At 50.8% G+C, this 16294-nt stretch overlaps 1 protein-coding gene across 1 annotated transcript; it reads left to right on the top strand.

Moving 5' to 3' along the window:
• Window positions 1-12830: 12830 nt before the first annotated feature.
• Window positions 12831-13725, top strand: LOC124962006 (calmodulin-like). The gene has a single exon (XM_047521080.1). The coding sequence runs from the start codon at window positions 12994-12996 to the stop codon at window positions 13441-13443; it is 450 nt and encodes a 149-aa protein (XP_047377036.1). The 5' UTR covers window positions 12831-12993; the 3' UTR covers window positions 13444-13725.
• The last annotated feature ends 2569 nt before the right edge of the window (window positions 13726-16294 follow it).

Raw genomic sequence — 16294 nt, 5'->3', positions numbered from 1 at the left:
GTGAGGATCAAGGAAGGAGAAAAGCTCTGTTCTCTTTTCAAGATGCCAGAAATTGTTCAGACAGATTTTTTTTTTTTTAAATGAAGAAAGATCTTAAAGAACAGTAAGGAAGACATGAAGGTCTGTTGGTTCTTTGTCTTGTGAATTCGAAGAATGAGATCCACAGACACAAAGGGTGAGAGTAAAATAGCAGGATTTATTAAAGTAGTAAAAAGGAAGTAGAGGGGTCCCAGGGAAGGTTGGCGATGGATGGCTGTTTTGTAGGGATTGATATAAGATTAGAGGGGAGTTAGGTGACCTTGAAGACCGTAGGCTAGAGAACATAAAGAAGTGGGTCATTGGGTCCAGTCACATCAGGGCATCCAGTGTCCGTCCTGTCCAATCAGGATGTTGATCACATGCCTTTGCCTCGGGGACTGATGGGGGAGGGAGGACCCTTCACCCTGACTGCTTCACACATTTCTATCTTCCAGACATTAAAAAACAAAGGTGAAGACATCAGAACAAAAATAAGGGTGAAAAATCAAAGATCAAATACAGAGATCTTTACTGAAGCAGAGGCTAAGTTACCAAGGAAGAGAGAAGGGAACTTCTTACCAGCAAGAATCAGAGGTCAGCTTATTATAGAATGTTCCAGAAGATACTGGTAAACTTAAAAATGAACTGATTGAGGTGATGCTGAAAGGACATTGCAAATGATAGAGTTCTTGATGATATCGTCCCCAAGAAGCATAGAAAGGTATTGAGAAACTTCTATCTTCCAAGTACCTTTACTTAAAGATGACTGAATTTAAATTTTAAAGCTGACTAAGTAGTTAAGTGTGTTGCTAAAGTCACACAGTGTGTGAGAGGCAGAGAGACATGGTCACCTCCCCCAGGCACATCCTGTGATCTTGCCGCCACTAGGGAGCCACCTCCCATGGACCCCAACCAGTGCCAGGGCCCTAATTAAAACTGATTATGAATGTGATTTTTCACTAGTGTGTGCATGACACACTGGTGACAGTGCTCAGTGTTTCTGGGCCAGAAAGCCTCACTGCCAAGTCTTATCATCTCTCCAAGGGTCTTTTGGGCTGTCTTCAATACCTGAGGCAGGAAGCTGAGCTTATCAGATAATGAACAGGCTCTGCTGGGCTGCGGCTAGCATACTGGGTTCTGGAATAAGGCAAGCCTAGATTCAAAGTCCTGGCTCTTTCAAGAACTAGTTTAGCAGCATCTCTGAGCCTCACTTGCTTCATCTATAAAATAGGGACAAATGGTGAGGACACAATGAGGTCATGCATAAAGCTCTTAGCACAGCACCTGGCACATAGCAAGACACCGCAGCATCACCTCTCCCCCAGGTAAATGGGGCACCAGTGGTGTCCAGGCTGGGATGGACATTCAGTCAAAGGAGTGGACTGGTGGCAGCTGACACTGTTGAACAGTGGTGCCAAAGGTTTCCAGAAATGCCCCTGCAAAGCGTGGCATGAATACCAGGGGCCATGTCCTATAAGGACCTGTGACTAGGAACTTGAGGAAAAAGTGCAAAGAAACCACCACCATCACTTCTGGTCATGAGCTAGTTAACAGATACGAAGCTTCAGGACAGGGAAGAGTAACTTCCCCAAAGAAGGAGGCAGGAAGGCAAGAGAAACGCACAGTTGGCTGGATGAGACTGGGAAAGAGGGGAGGCCAGCCAGCCAGGCACAGAAAGGGCTTGGAGAGTCTCACCCTGTGGGAAGAGGGAAAAAGAGGACATGGGGCCAACCATGCCAGGGAGACTTCAGATTCTCGGACCAGCAGAAACAAATGCTTCTGAAAGACAGAGTTGAGGAGAAGGAAGCTCAGGCACAGGAGTAGAGCCCATCACAGAGATAGAGAAAGAGAGAGAGAGGAGAAAGAGAGGGAGAGAGGGAGAGGAGAGAGAGAAGAGAGAGAGATGAAGAGAGGGAGAGGAGAGAGGGAGAGAGGGGAGAGAGGGAGAGAGAGAGAGAGAGAGAGAGAGAGAGAGAGAGAGAGAGAGAGAGAGAGAGAGAGGAGAGAGAGAGAGAAGAGGAAGAGAGGGAGAGAGGGGAGAGAGGGAGAGGAGAGAGAGAGGAGAGAGAGATGGAGAGAGGGAGAGGAGAGAGGGAAAGAGGGGAGAGGAGAGAGAGAGAGAGAGAGAGAGAGAGAGAGAGAGAGAGAGAGGAGAGAGAGAGAGGAGAAGAGGAGAAGAGGAGAGAGGGGAGAAGAGGGGAGAGAGGGAGAGGAGAGAGAGATGAGAGAGAGAATTGGAGAGATGGATAGGGAAGAGGAGAGATAGAGAAGGAGAGAGAGAGAGAGGGAGAGAGACGAGAGAGAGAGAGAGAGAGAAAGGAAAGAGAGGGAGAGAGGGGGAGAGAGAAGAAGGAAGAGAGGGGAGAGATGGGAGAGAGGAGAGGGAGAGAGGAGAGTGCGGAGAGATAGTGATGGAGAGAGGGAGAGGAGAGAGGGAGAGAGGGAGAGGAGAGAGAGAGAGAGAGAGAGAGAGAGGAGAGAGAGAGAGAAGAGGAAGAGGAAGAGAGGGAGAGAGGGGAGAGAGGGAGAGGAGAGAGAGAGGAGGAGAGATGGTGAAGAAGGGAGAAGGAGAGAGGGAAAGAGGGGAGAGGAGAGAGAGAGATGAGAGGAGAGAGAGAGGACAGAGAGAGAGGGAGACGAGAGAGAGAGAAGAGGAAGAGAAGGGAGAGACGGGGAGAGAGGGAGAGGAGAGAGGAGAGAGAGATGGAGAGAGGGAGAGGGAGAGAGGGAAGAGGGAGAGGGGAGAGAGAGAGGAGAGAGAGAGAGAGAGAGAGAGGAGAGAGAAGAGGAAGAGAGGGAGAGAGGGGAGAGAGGGAGAGGAGAGAGAGAGGAGAGAGAGAGATGGAGAGAGGGAGAGGAGAGAGGGAAAGAGGGAGAGGAGAGAGAGAGAGAGAGAGGAGAGAGAGAGAGAGGGAGAGAGAGAGAGAGAGAGGAGAGAAGAGGAAGAGAGGGAGAGAGAGAGAGAGAGAAGAGGAAGAGAGGGAGAGAGGGGAGAGAGGGAGAGGAGAGAGAGAGGAGAGAGAGATGGAAAGAGGGAGAGGAGAGAGAGAGAGAGAGAGAGAGAGAGAGAGAGAGAGAGAGAGAGAAGAGGAAGAGAGGGAGAGAGGGGAGAGAGGGAGAGGAGAGAGAGAGGGGAGAGAGAGAGGGAGAAGAGAGAGGAAGAGAGGGAGAGAAAGGGGGAGAGGAAGAGAGGGAGAGAAAGGGAGAGAGAGAGGAAGAGAGAGGGGAGGGAGAGAGAGAGAGGAAAGAGAGAGAGAGGAAAGAGAGAGAGGAAAGAGAGAGGAGAGAGACAGGAGGGGGGAATGAGAAGAGAAATCAAAGCTAGTGGTGAAGGACATTTGGATTTGTAAGAAAGTGATATGTAGCTGTTGTGAAAATTTTAGTGGTGGATAAAAATGGCAAATGAGTACATGTCTTTTATAATTAAACATTTATCCAATGCTGGAGACATCTAAGAGAGTCCTGAAAAATATTATGGAAAATGCCTGTCATTTTTGGCAGTAGGATGTTGATGAAACCCAAGACAGTAGGGGTTGGCCCTGGGAAACAGAAGGGATTGGGGGTGGAAAGAGGGGACCAAAGAGCAGTCAGATGGCTGGTCAGGAAGCCATTCACAGGGCGGTCTCTATGTGAGGAGTACCAAGTAAGTCATGCCTCACGTGTTTTAATTCCTCTTCCCCAAAGGGTTTCTCTCTGTTCCTCAGTTTATCAGTCTTTGAAATGGGGCTAATCATGACTACCGTCCTGAAACTGGCCGTTGGAATGGGAGGGAAGAGTCCTTAACAAAATGACATTAAGCAAGTCCATGTGAAATGAGGGACTGTCCACCTGCAAAGCTTACTCCTTCTCTTCAACCCAATCATTGCACAGTCAGAAAATTCAAAGACCAGAGAAAGGGCTGGGGGTCTCCTCACACCTGGACCAGCACCCCTCACCTTGGGGAAAGAGTCCCAATTTGCATTGTTCTTGCTGCTGATCCGGGAGCCCCAGTGTCAGCTCCACACGGTCCAGGGCCATCCAAACCCCGAGGCTGAGGCAGCTGGGCAAGGCTCTGCCATGAAGCTGGTGAGCTTGGTCAATTTCCTTGACGGTGACAAGACCAGCCCTACCTGACAGAATGTGTTGCCGGGAGATGCTTATCCGTCAGGAACACCTCCGTGCGCGCTTCACAGCATGCGAGGAACACAGGCTGCCTGCTCTCAGGCCTGGTCAGAGATGCAGACAGTCCACACGGATTCCATCCCAGGACTCAGTAAAGGCTTCTGGGTCGGGTACTCAATGCCATGGGTGATGGAGGCAGGGAGGGACCCTCCAACAGGGGGATGTGGCTGTTTGTGAGTGCTGCTTGCATCTGGGTGTGTGTGAGGAAAGGAAGGCTTGGAGGCAGGAGTGATGTTTCAGTTCCATCCCCTGGAGGGAGCAGGGAGGAGAGGGTGCAGGGGGCAGTGTTGGGAAGGCAGGACAAGGAGGACTTGAGTCTGAAGGCAGTGGGTATTTTGGGGGGTGATCTTTCTGCTCTTGGTCCCCCAGGCCATTGCAGGCTCTGTCTTGGCAGCTAGTTGCGACACATGTTGGCCCTACTTTATTCAATTACAGACAAGTGGCCAGACCTGCTAACAAACCCCACTTCCTGTCTCTGGGCAGGTACACAGGGTCCTCTTCTCTCCCTCTCTTGGGCAGCCCATTTCCCCCACTGTACACACAGCTCCGCCCAGGGCTGACTGTGCCTGGACCTGCCTTGGCCTGGGCGCCACGGAGACACCCCAGGAGGAAGCATGGCATCCTTGCTGGACGGGCTGGGCTCCTGCAGAACAGGTTTGCTGTGGAAACAGTGCCCAAGCAGGTGGTGGGAAGGGCTTGTGCAAGTCCACCTGTCCTGGCCCTGTGCATGCAGAACCCTCCTAACGGGGGGCACTGGGGATTCACCAGGACACATGTGTCTCCCCCTGGGAATCACTGAGGCCCCTCCTGGGTGGGCACTGAGCTCTATCCTCAGTTGCAAGGAGAAGGCGCTGTCTCCCAGGTCTCGCAGCTTCTGCTTATTGAAGCCCATGTCCTTTCTGTCTCTCACAGGCCAGTGTCCCCAAATACAAACACAGAGGAGAGCAAGGGCCCCTGGGAAAAGAAGCATTGTCTCTGCCAGCCCTGCCCTCTGTCATGGCTCCTACGGTTTTAAACAGCTTCAGTCTCCCCTCCTCTCTTATCACACACCTGGAGGTCTTTCTCACTTTCCTGGCCCCAAACCAGACCCACCATCATTGTCCCCTTGTTTTGTACCATTTGTGCTATAAACAGCCCGGGATAGGGCTAACAAATCTGCAAAGCCTCTAGGCCGTCACTGGTTTATTGGACGGTGGGCTGGCCCACACCCCTTATCTCCTGCTGGGCTGAGATGAAATGGTCAAGTCGACCCTTCACCTTTGTGTGGTGGGTGACAGGCCACACAAGCCTTGGCACAGCAAGGCTTCCAGTTGATTCCACAAGGGCCCCTGCTGTACACGGACTAGGGGTTACTGGTGTCTTTTACAGTTGACAGAATTAAAGGTTGGAGCACTGTCATTTCTCCAAAGGCCCAAATTAGTAAACTGTGGCAGCTTAGAATCCAGTGTTCTGATTGTGGGTCGAGGGTCTCCCTGGGAGCCAGTCTTGGTGGGAGCTGAGCTTCTTGGTCACCTCCCGCTTACCCTCTTCTCTTACCCAAGACAGGGCCGGTTTTCATTCCTTGTGTTTGAACAGCTGGAGATTCAGAAGAATCTTCCCCCGGGGTTGGCCTAGAAATAGCAGAGCAGACCCTGGGAAATGCTCCCCTTACGGAGGTCCGAGGAGTCTTGCCGCTGGAAAAGCCGAGGACAAAGGCGCCTGCCAGCTCCCTCATTTAACTGACCTATATTTGACTTGTGCTCTTTTGAAAAATGCCTTATCTCTGAGACCTACTCAGCCTATGAATGTCCCTGGCCCGGCCTTATACCAACAGAGTCTCAGTGACATCACATCGGAGGGCAACAAGGTCGATGTGGCGTCGTTGTCCTATGTGGGAAAACTGTTCCTGCCATTGTTGATGTGGCACACCTGGAAGTGAGTGTTCTCCAAGCCACGCACGTGAGTTCTGGGTCCACGGAATACAAGGAGCTGGTTTAACTGCATGTGAAGGGACTGCGGAGAAGCCCACTTCCCACACGCCTGTGTCGGCCCCAGAGAGTCTGTGGCCAAGAATTCCCCCGGACCGAGCACTTTTGCTTATCTAACACACACGGAACTTCCAAGATATGCTAAGTATTTCCCAGGAAACAATTAAAAGGCTCCAAATTTGCCTCAGTACCCACAGGAATTGGTTCCATGACTCCAACCCCAGCATACCAAAATCCAAGGATGCCCAAGTTCCTTATATAAAATAGTATTTGCACATTTTGATAAATCATACATAAATGGAATGTAACTTCTCATTTTTTTTAGATTGTACATATTGTAGGATCACATCGATCATGCAGTCATATATGTGTGTGAGATAATAATTTTTAAAAATGACTTCTATCTGCAGTTAGTTGAATCTGTGAATGCAGAACCCACAGGTGAGAGTCAACTGTACATAGTCACGTTTGTCTACCTTTTCTTTTTCACGTTTGTCTACCTTTTCTTTTGTTCAATCTGGGCTTCTAGAATTATTTTAATATATTTCTGGCTCACATCTCACCTGGGGCATCCATCTACTTGTCTTTAGTCATTTAGATCTCAACTTCCCCAAAGGAGTTGTCTCAGCAATGGGTGTGATACTGATAATCCCTCTTTATTCAGTGTTCAAGCTCATGGAAATTTCCAGGCTTCAGAATCGAGCCCTAAGGGGAGGGAGTTGAGGAGGGAGGAGGGAAATACTGGAGAATGATATTGGTCACATTATATTGTTCTATTGTTTGCATGTACGAATATGTAATAACAAATCCCACTGTTATGTACAACTGTAATGTACCAATAAAAATGTGGAAAAATAAAAGAACACAGTCCTGAATCCAGAAATACATCAGCAGCCCCAGCACTACTCTGAGATCAATTGATTTATTACAGTTTCTAGATGAAAGCTGCTGATTTATAAGGTCGCTTGATTTATCCTGGAAACTCTGGGTTCTACCCTAGGTTCTGCCCCAGCAGTTGTGAACTGAACAGGAACACTGAGATAAGATCCCTGGGAGAGGGACAGAGGAACAATCACCTGGAAGAATCAGAGCAGACCAGGACTTCCTTGTGTGGGCCTGACAGAGCCCACGTAAATCTCTGTGCAGAGTGCTGTGGTATGACAAAACCGAGGGCCTGACCGATCATCTTCCACCACCAGAGTGACACTCCATCTTATTCTGAGTGATGGGGAAGGAAATATGTGATCTTAGCAGGATTTCCGTCCCGGGTGGTCAGTTGGTGCGCTCCAGTTTTCTGGAAGAGTGCCTTGTTCAAACGCTTCTCACGGAAAATGCTGGATGACTGGGGCCTGAGTGTGTGCGAGGGCCCTGGGTCTGGGACACAGAGCAAAGTGTCCCGCCAAGTTCCCAGGTGCGTCAACCACGGCGAGAGTGGGGAAGGATTGCTCTTACCACGAATGCAAGTCCAGGCAGACCGCGGGCGGGCGCTGAGTAAACAGCAGCCCTCCTCAGCCCCAAGGCCCGGCTCACCTGAGAGAGCGCAGACCAGCCCCTGAGAGGAGGGCCGCTGCCATTTTCCCAGGGGGCTTCTGGTGTGTTTATACTTTGCAGCCCAAGAATCACCTGTGGGTTGGACAGGGGTCTGCAATGGAGCAGTGACCTGCCACTTCTGAGTCCTTACCCTGTAATATTTCTCGTCGACTGTCCATTGGTGCAGTCTGTTTGACGCCCGTGGAGCACACCGGTGGGCAGCACTGCCAATGCTGTCCTCAGTGTCAGTGAGACCAGCACTTGTCACCTCTGCTAGAGATGTCCCCAGCCCTTCAATGGCCACCCTAGCCTGCTGTGAGCACAACTATCTTTTGTCCAGGAAGAGGACAGCTCAGAGGAGGCGGAAGCCTAGCATGGACCTAGCAGAAGGTTGGCACAGGGTGACAGTGACAGTTCCTACATTACTGCAGCCAGCCCCTGAGCTAAGCTTCCCTGGTAGCTCTCTGATCCCTGCAGTGACCTTATGAGGCAGGCACTAGTTATGGCAGCTTTACATGGAGGTACTTATGGGGCTGTAAGGCCCCAATGAGTTCACTTAAAAAGTTGCCAGAGCTGCTGATGCTAAAAAGGGGTTAAAAATGAAAAGCTGCAGATGAGCTGAAGTCAGCCAGCTAGATAACAGGATGACCTTGGCAGCTAATTTAGGCTGTTGCTAGGGGTGATGGGGGATCCCCGCCCTCCGACTGCGGTCAAGCTGACCTCACTGCTGACCTCATATAGACCAATGGTTACTATGATGACTAAAACTTGGCAGCTGAAATGTATCCTGATATGCAAACAAGGACACAAACCCTCCAATTGTAAAAGAGAAACTGAGTCCCTTTGTCTGAAGTGTATAAAACAGCTTGTAAATTTGTGCGCGGGATACTCGGCTCGGACTGCTAAGCTGGTCTGTGTTGAGTGCCCAAGCAGCTGTTTGAATAAACTGGTCCTTTTGTGCTTGCATCGGACTCTGGCTCCCTGGTGGTCTTTGGGGGACTCGTCGACTTGGGCATTACAGGGCCGTGAGCATCTTGCGTTGTGTGCACAGGGAGGACAACAGGGAAGGCAGGTCTTGACCCCACATTGCTACTGAACCACAGGGACTGAACCACATGCTATCGCTGCTAGAGGGAACGGTGTGCTGTGTTTAGGGTCTGCGGGGGAGGGGGCCAGGAACTGCCCTCTCGAAAGTGGCACCAAACTGGTCCCCACCATTTCTGCTGCCCAGTGCTGAGGAAAATCCTGATGGCCGTGAGCTCGTGAAGCTGGTCCCAGGAGCTCTCTCCCCTGGATCACGCCCTGGAGTCACCTGTGCGGTGACTCCACACAGACCTCTTTCACTTCCTCGTGGGGGGCCAGGCTGTGCCAACACACAGACTCAGCTCAGGTGTGAGGGTGAAATCAGGTTCCTGCAAGTTACAGGAGCCAAGACCTGTTTGACGGGTTTCTTATGAGTGTTTCACCCCTAGGAGCCAAACAATAATGGAACACTGGAGTGTGTGTTTGTTCTCGGGGCCAAGCTCATGTGAAAGCAGGACTCGACTTTAGCCATTTATTCCAAACCCTTGAACAGAAGGACAACTATCCCACATGCCCCCTCTCAACACCTGTGTGCACAACTGCACATTTAAACACACGCACACATACGCATACCCCACGCAATGTGCACACAGGGACACATAGGGCACATGTATCCACATACATGCACACACATGGATGTACACAAACACACACAGAATATGCACACTCATGCACAGCGTGCACATACATACATAAATGTTCATCTACATAGGTGTGCACAGGTGTCACATAAATGTACGCCTACACACTCGCACACACTCAAGCACCTATCCGCATGCGCAAGTGCACATGGGTGCTCTCGGCTGTGGCCCAGGGTGGTCCCCCTGGCCCTGATGCTCCCCTTCCTGCCCTCGGGGTGGTCCAGCCACTTTGGAGAGCTTTTCATCCTTCCTCCAATTCCCTCAGAGGTCTTCGGCCCTCTTAATTGAAGGGGCACCTTCTCCTTCAGGGCCACAGTCATTCTTTCTGGGCAGAGTTCATATCTTCACAAGGGGATGAGCTGCGAGGGGCAGCAGAGGGGACATATCTTGGGGAGAGAATCCACCTCCAGTACTCAGTCAAGAAGTCAGGCCTTCCTACAGCCCTGCTCTCTCCCTCTCCACCCCAGAACCTTCTCCTTTGTCACCTGGATCCGGGTACTGCCTCTCCCACTCAGCTTCAGTTCTGAGTCCTTAGCACCTCCCTGGTATCCCTCACGTACAGCCAGGGTCACAGCTGCCATGGCTGGAGATGGATGGGTCTGCCTGCCTTTTCTTCTTGAGCAGCCCCAAGAGGCTCAATTGTGGGACCGAGAGCAAGTGGCCGGTCTCCCCAGCCTTGGGACCCTCACTGAATGAACAGTATTCCTTCCTTTTATCACAGAGGGAATCTCTCAGGAAGCACAGTCTAGTGAATGCACTTGACTAGAAAGGAACCCATGAAATTAGGTCTCTACCTTAGGTAGACCTTAGCCCTTAGATCTTAGAGCTTAGACCTTAGGTCTCTACCACCTCTTCTACACAGCTGGAATGGGCTCTGTATCTGGGCTGTTGCACATTAAAACTGCTGAAGAAGGGGCTTGAACGAGCCCACTTAGGTTTTGGCCACAAAGGCCCTGTTGTCCCTTTTCTAACACCTAGTTTGACCCCTAATGTCGACGCTGTAGTGTGGGTTACTCACGAATGACTGACCCAAAGAGGAGAGAAGAGTGAGTCCCTGGCTTGGAGGCTGAGCCCATGTTACTGACTGCTTGCTAACGGAGGCAGGAGTTGGGGTGGGGAGGAGTAAAGAAACTACTTCGGTGTCTACAAACTCAGGGTGGACAAGTCTTGTCTTTCAGTTCAAGCGACAAAGGTATGATAATAAAACTGAGAGTGTGTTCCATCTTGAAGCAGATACCTTTTTGAGGTTTACATCAAAGGTGAGCCAGCTGGTTCTTGAACACAGAGGTTCATCACAGAAAAATGACACCTTCTGTAGTTCTGAACTTTAAACTTTGATCTTAAGTACTCTCATTAGATATGGTGGGTGTATCATCCTAGTTAATAGATGAAGATATTGAGACGGAAGTTTCCATATCAATGACCAGCCTGGAACTAGGAACCCAAGTCTTCTGTTTACAAAGTTTTATTGAATAATAAGACCACAATTATTAAGCATTTGGATTTAATCATGAGTCCTGCTAAGAAGAGAGAAGAAAAGAAAATTTCAAATATAGATTGATATCTTCAAATATTCTTTAAAAAAATAAATAAAGGAACTGGGTTGAATCTAGTTATTAAGAGTTCCACCCTTCCTGTGTCCTTACCAAGCAGAATGCTTTCCTGTTCTGGTCTTCAGGCTGGAATGACATTCTCCACCTAAAACTGGTTGCCAATTTTATTGAGAAATTGATTGCTTAATGTACACTGAGGCCTCTGCATTATTCCAGCACAGAGACAAGATAGCAATCTTCGTTCAAGAAGTCTTTATAAAAGAAGTTGGGGGCACTGCACTGTAATCCCAGCACCTTGTTGCTTAGGGCTTCACTAAGTTACTGAGGCTGGCTTTGAACTTGAGATTGTCCTGCCTCGGCCTCCCAAGGTGCTGGGATTACAGCCGAGGCAGGACAATCTCAAGTTCAAAGCCAGCCTCAGTAACTTAGTGAAGCCCTAAGCAACTGAGTGAGACCCCGTCTCAAAATAAAATCCTAGTACCCAAAAACAAAAACAAAAAACAAAAAACAAAGGAGTTGGACAACTGCATCATTTCTCTCTCTCTCCCCTGGACTGGGATGAGGTGGGGGGGTGGGAGTACCATGCCAAGCAGCAGGGGCTGTACGTCTGGCTGCACTTTAGGGAAGGAGAAAATGCTCTATTTGATTGGCTGAACCAGAGAAAGGGATCTTGTAAAGTATCAGGAGGAGAGTGAGGGAGTTTATTCCTTACAGAAGCATGGATAAGAATCCACAGAGATCAAGAGGGAACTTCCTTGAGAACATCATTGTGGGGACTCCATGGCCAACCTCCCTTCATAAGCAAGTGTCCCACCACAGGAAGAACCTGAGGATGGTCCACCAAGGGCTGAGCTCTTCGTCTAAACCTTGTTGTTCCAGGCAGTGGGCAGGGATGAGCTTCCTGTGAGAGGGTGAATCAGATGGCGGGCTCTGGGGCCCCCGATGAGTAACCATGCTTAGGGGTGATGCTTAGCCAAACCAGAGGCAGGCTAAGTTCACACCGCAGTGCCCATTCTGCTTCCTCCTGCCCCTCAGTGTCTGCTGGGCTGGCCTTCCACAGCCACTCATTACGTCCCAGGCTTCAGGCAGCTGTCAAGGCTCCTACCTCTGTTGTCCTCCTCCTATGAATGGACCACAAGCTGTCCCCCTCCATGAGTATCTACACAGAGAGCCTTGGGCTAAGCAATGGGAGGGAATTGAAGGAATCACTGAACTGGAGGACTATCCTGGCAGGGAGATAAAAAAGCCTTTGCCCAGCCTCTGAAATCATTTGATAAATCAGCTTGGCATCAGCTGTGGTTCTGAATGGAAACTGGCTCCTTGCTTTCTGGAAACTAAAGGCTTCCCAAAGCCAAAGGAACCCATCCTCTGCTCTGTATCTGCTGGCTGCCCTGAGCTGGGAGCTTGATAAAGCCCACAATTGCACCCAGGGAGACTCAGTGCTCCCACTAACTCCTCTGCCAGCCCCGAGCGAGAGAACAGACCATGAAGCACAGCTCTCCCTCCTCCTGGGGACAGCTGTGCCCCTGGAGTAGGCTTCCTGCACATCCATTCCCCTCTCCATCCTCAATCTCTGCAAAACTGGGGAAGCTGTCCTGAACCCATGGGCTGGGTCAGGGTCTCTGTGAGAATCTGCTGCGGGGGAACTATGCCCTGAGCAGATGTCCCTACAGGGGGGGGTCTGCCATCAGGGTCAGGAGATGCTGCCAAACCTGCGATCCCATGCTGGTTCCCACCCAACGCTTCCCATGGGCCCTCCCACTCCAATTCCTGCATTTCTGGTCTGCAGCAGGTCTGTCCCTCCCTGGGAGGAGGATCTTGCCTGAGGACAGGTGGAGGGTGGGGAGCCTTTCTCCTCCCTCTGCTCCAATTGCAGAAAAGGAGGGGGTTCCCATTCTGAAGCAAGGCTGTCCTGCAGCTCTGCCCTCTGAAGGACACTGCCTCAGAGCCCAGTGGCTACCCTGAGCTCTGAACCACGATCCCTTAGAAGAGCAGGTTGTCAGCAAACTCAGAAGCTTCAGGAGCTGCAGGGACACAGCCATGGCTGAGGAGCTGTCTCAAGAGCAGGTGGCCGAGTTCAAGGAGGCCTTCTCCAGGTTCGACAAGGATGGGGATGGCAACATCAGTGTCCAGGAGCTGGGTGAAGTGATGCAGATCCTGGGCAGGAAGCTCTCCGAGGCCGAGCTGAAGGGGCTGATCGCCATGGTAGACACAGATAACGACGGCGTCATCAGCTTCCAAGAGTTCCTGGCAGTGATGGCCCAAAAGAAGAAGAGCTGGGACAGTGAGGAGGACCTGCGGGCCGTCTTCCGCGCCTTCGACAGCAACGGCGACGGCTACATCACCGTGGAGGAACTCAAGCAGGCCATGGTCCAGCTGGGGGAGCAGCTTTCGCAGGAGGAGCTGGATGCCATGATCCGCGAGGCTGACATGGACAAGGACGGGCGGGTGAACTACGAGGAGTTTGTGCAGATCCTCACCCAGAAGTAAGGCTCCCAGGGTGCGGGCCTCGCCCTGTCTGACTGACTCTGGCCTGCTTTTGTTGTGGGGCAATAAAGGGAAATTCTGGATTGGTAGATGGGAAATTCCTCATCCATGAGCTCTCTTTGGTCTGGATGCTGTGCTGTCTGGGGCTGCTCACGAGCTCCTCTCTGCCTGCTGGGCAGAAGGTGACCTCTTTGAACTGGTCCCTCCCCTCTCCTTGCAGTGGAATGGGTGTTCCCCACCTCACAGGGCTGTGGCTATGGTCTAATAAAAGGAATGCTAAGTCCAGTTGAGTGCGTGGTGTTTGATCAGAAAGTAGACATTCCAAGAGCCCCAAACAGTATATTTGAGATTATTTTGGGGCTCAACCCCTTTCTTTCACTTGGACCTGGTGGGAGTAGGCTTGAGTAGGCCCCACGGTCCACCTCTTGCCTCCCCTGATACTACAAGGAAAAGGAAAGATGAGTGGCTGTATGGGGGGGGGGGGGATGCAGGAAACAGGTGTCATGGCCCCAGGGTCTGCCTGAGCTGCTGGATGAGGACTAGGCCAGAGTCCAAAACCAGGGTGGGCAGCACCACCTATACCCATCAAGGAAGGACACTGTCCAATGTATGCAGCCTGTTGGGTTTTAACCTCAAATAAAAAGATGGGGCAAGTCTCTATACACAGTCAGTCTCTCTCTCTCTCTCTCTCTCTCTCTCTCTCTCTCTCTCTCTCTGTATGTATGTGTGTCCATGTGGGTGAATATGTGTCTCTTATGTGTGTGTGTGTCTGTATGTGTGGTGTGTTCCTCTGTGTCTATGCTCATGTCTCTGTGTACGTCTGTGTATGTATATGCACGTGTCTCTGTGTCTTTGTGTACATGGGTCCTGTATCTGAGATATAGGATGCTATAGATATTTTTTTTAAAAGGTGGGTCCTGGAGATGAGACCCACTTTGCATGAATAGAAGCCAGATAGTCAGGAAGTGTTCAGGGATCAGGACCCTGAGATGAGCAAAGTGTGGGGAGTGGCACTGGAGGTGGGGGCCACTTGCCAGTTAGATGATGAGGGCAGAAATCCCGAGTTGAGGTGTCTCCAAGGCTGAGAGCAGTTCTCTGCTGTCCTCTGAAGACCCCAGACCCAACTGCAGCTCCGTCCTGGCCTTCAGAGGTTCTGACATTGCTTCCAGAGCTTCCATCTGAGGAGTACATCCCAGAGAGGAGTTGGGGAGAGGAGGGATGGGGGAGAAGGAAGAGTGAGGTCTGCCAGTGGCTGCCCCAGCCACCCTGACTGCAAGCAGGGCCACCGTGTGAACTTGGCATAGGGTGTTGTATGTGGTTGTGAACATTAGATCAACAGGCAGCTTGTCATTTAACAGGCCTGAGATTCTGCTTCCTCCTCCATGCAATGGGCTTTTCTTTTGTTTTTGTCTGAGTGAAAATTTAGCTCAAATGATCCATGATGCCACATTTATCTTCTTCTAACTGTCCTAAATCCTTGGTTCTCAAGCCAGGGTAGGGAGAACCAGAGGGCTAGCTCACCTGCAGAGTCCCTGGAAAACATGTTTGCCCATGGGGAATTATTTTGGAATGTATTCTGCCTTTTTCTTTCTTTTCTATCCATTTGCATCCACCTCTTTGTATGCCCTTTTTCTTTTCCAGATATGGTATCACACAGATGGCTCCATAGCTTATGGACACCTTTTCTTACAAAAATAGTGGAGATGCATATCATTGCTTTTAGTGGCCACTTAATATCCCACTAAATGGTCGCGTCCATTTTAGTGGCAGTCAATTCACCATGACCTTCAGAATGAGCCAGGGAAGTCTGTACATTCCAGATGACCACTTGTTACCAATGTGACCATGAGCAAATGCCTTCACCTCTCTGAGTCTCAGTTTCCTTACCTGGAAAATGACATGTGACATTTGAGCCACCAGACACCATAAGGGCAGCACCTGACACCACGTCTGCAGCCTGCCTTAGCAACTATTCGAGGCCCACTCCTGGGGAGGACCAGTTCAGGCCTTTGGAGTGTGCTGCAGAGAGTGCTCCCCAAAATGGCCACCTGCCTTTGGGATCCCACACATGACCCAGGGCAGTTCCTGATGCCTAGTGTGCTCAGAACTAGCAGCAGGTGTTCCTGACAAATCTCTTCATTGTAGAGCACTGCCAGAGGTGTGGGTGAAGGAGACAATCCCTGGACTGAATTCCGGATCTCCATTCCTATCAGAACATGGAGCATTACCTGGGAGTAGGGTCCGGGTTTCCAGAGACAAGGCCTGCATGTCACTTGGCATCAAGAAGGCTGTGAGGGAGCACCAGGGCAGAGCAGGGGTGGGGGTGAAGGCTATGGCAGGAAGTTCTGTACTGATGTAGTCTGGGGAATGGCCAGGTGGACAGAAGACCATTCCCATTTTGAAGAAACCCAGACCAAGGAAGAAGAATGAAGCCCCCGAGATGACCCAGGGAGGTGAATGATGTGTCTGGAGCAGACAGGATATTAGAGACAGGACTTTGGAGGCCATTCATTTATCACTGACAGACCAGTTCCCAGGAGGACGTTCATGGGGCCACAAAACAACTAAGTAGCAGAAACTTCTCTTTATCTCATGTCTCAGGAGAAGAAAAAGGGAATCTGAGGACCTGGGAGAGGAAGTGATTTGCTTCAGGTCTCAGAGAGGTCCTGAAAAGGACCTGGAGTGGAATGCATGTGCTCAGGAGGGCCACCTCCTGCTCCCAGTAGTGCCCGAGAGACACCGGGAACCCTCATGAAGCGCAGTGTCCTGGGGGAGTCCTGGTGGAGGGTGGAGTATCTTCTAGAAGTTGACCATCCTGAGTTCCACCTGACCCTCTGTGCAAAATGCCTAGGAA

This window comes from Sciurus carolinensis, chromosome 12, assembly GCF_902686445.1.
Source record: "Sciurus carolinensis chromosome 12, mSciCar1.2, whole genome shotgun sequence".
NCBI classification, from domain to species: Eukaryota; Metazoa; Chordata; class Mammalia; order Rodentia; family Sciuridae; genus Sciurus; species Sciurus carolinensis.
This window is presented reverse-complemented; position numbering and strand designations above follow the sequence as displayed.

Coding starts and splice junctions, on each gene's coding strand:
- LOC124962006 (XM_047521080.1), top strand. CDS start 12,994: ATGGCTGAGGAGCTGTCTCAAGAGCAGGTGGCCGAGTTCAAGGAGGCC.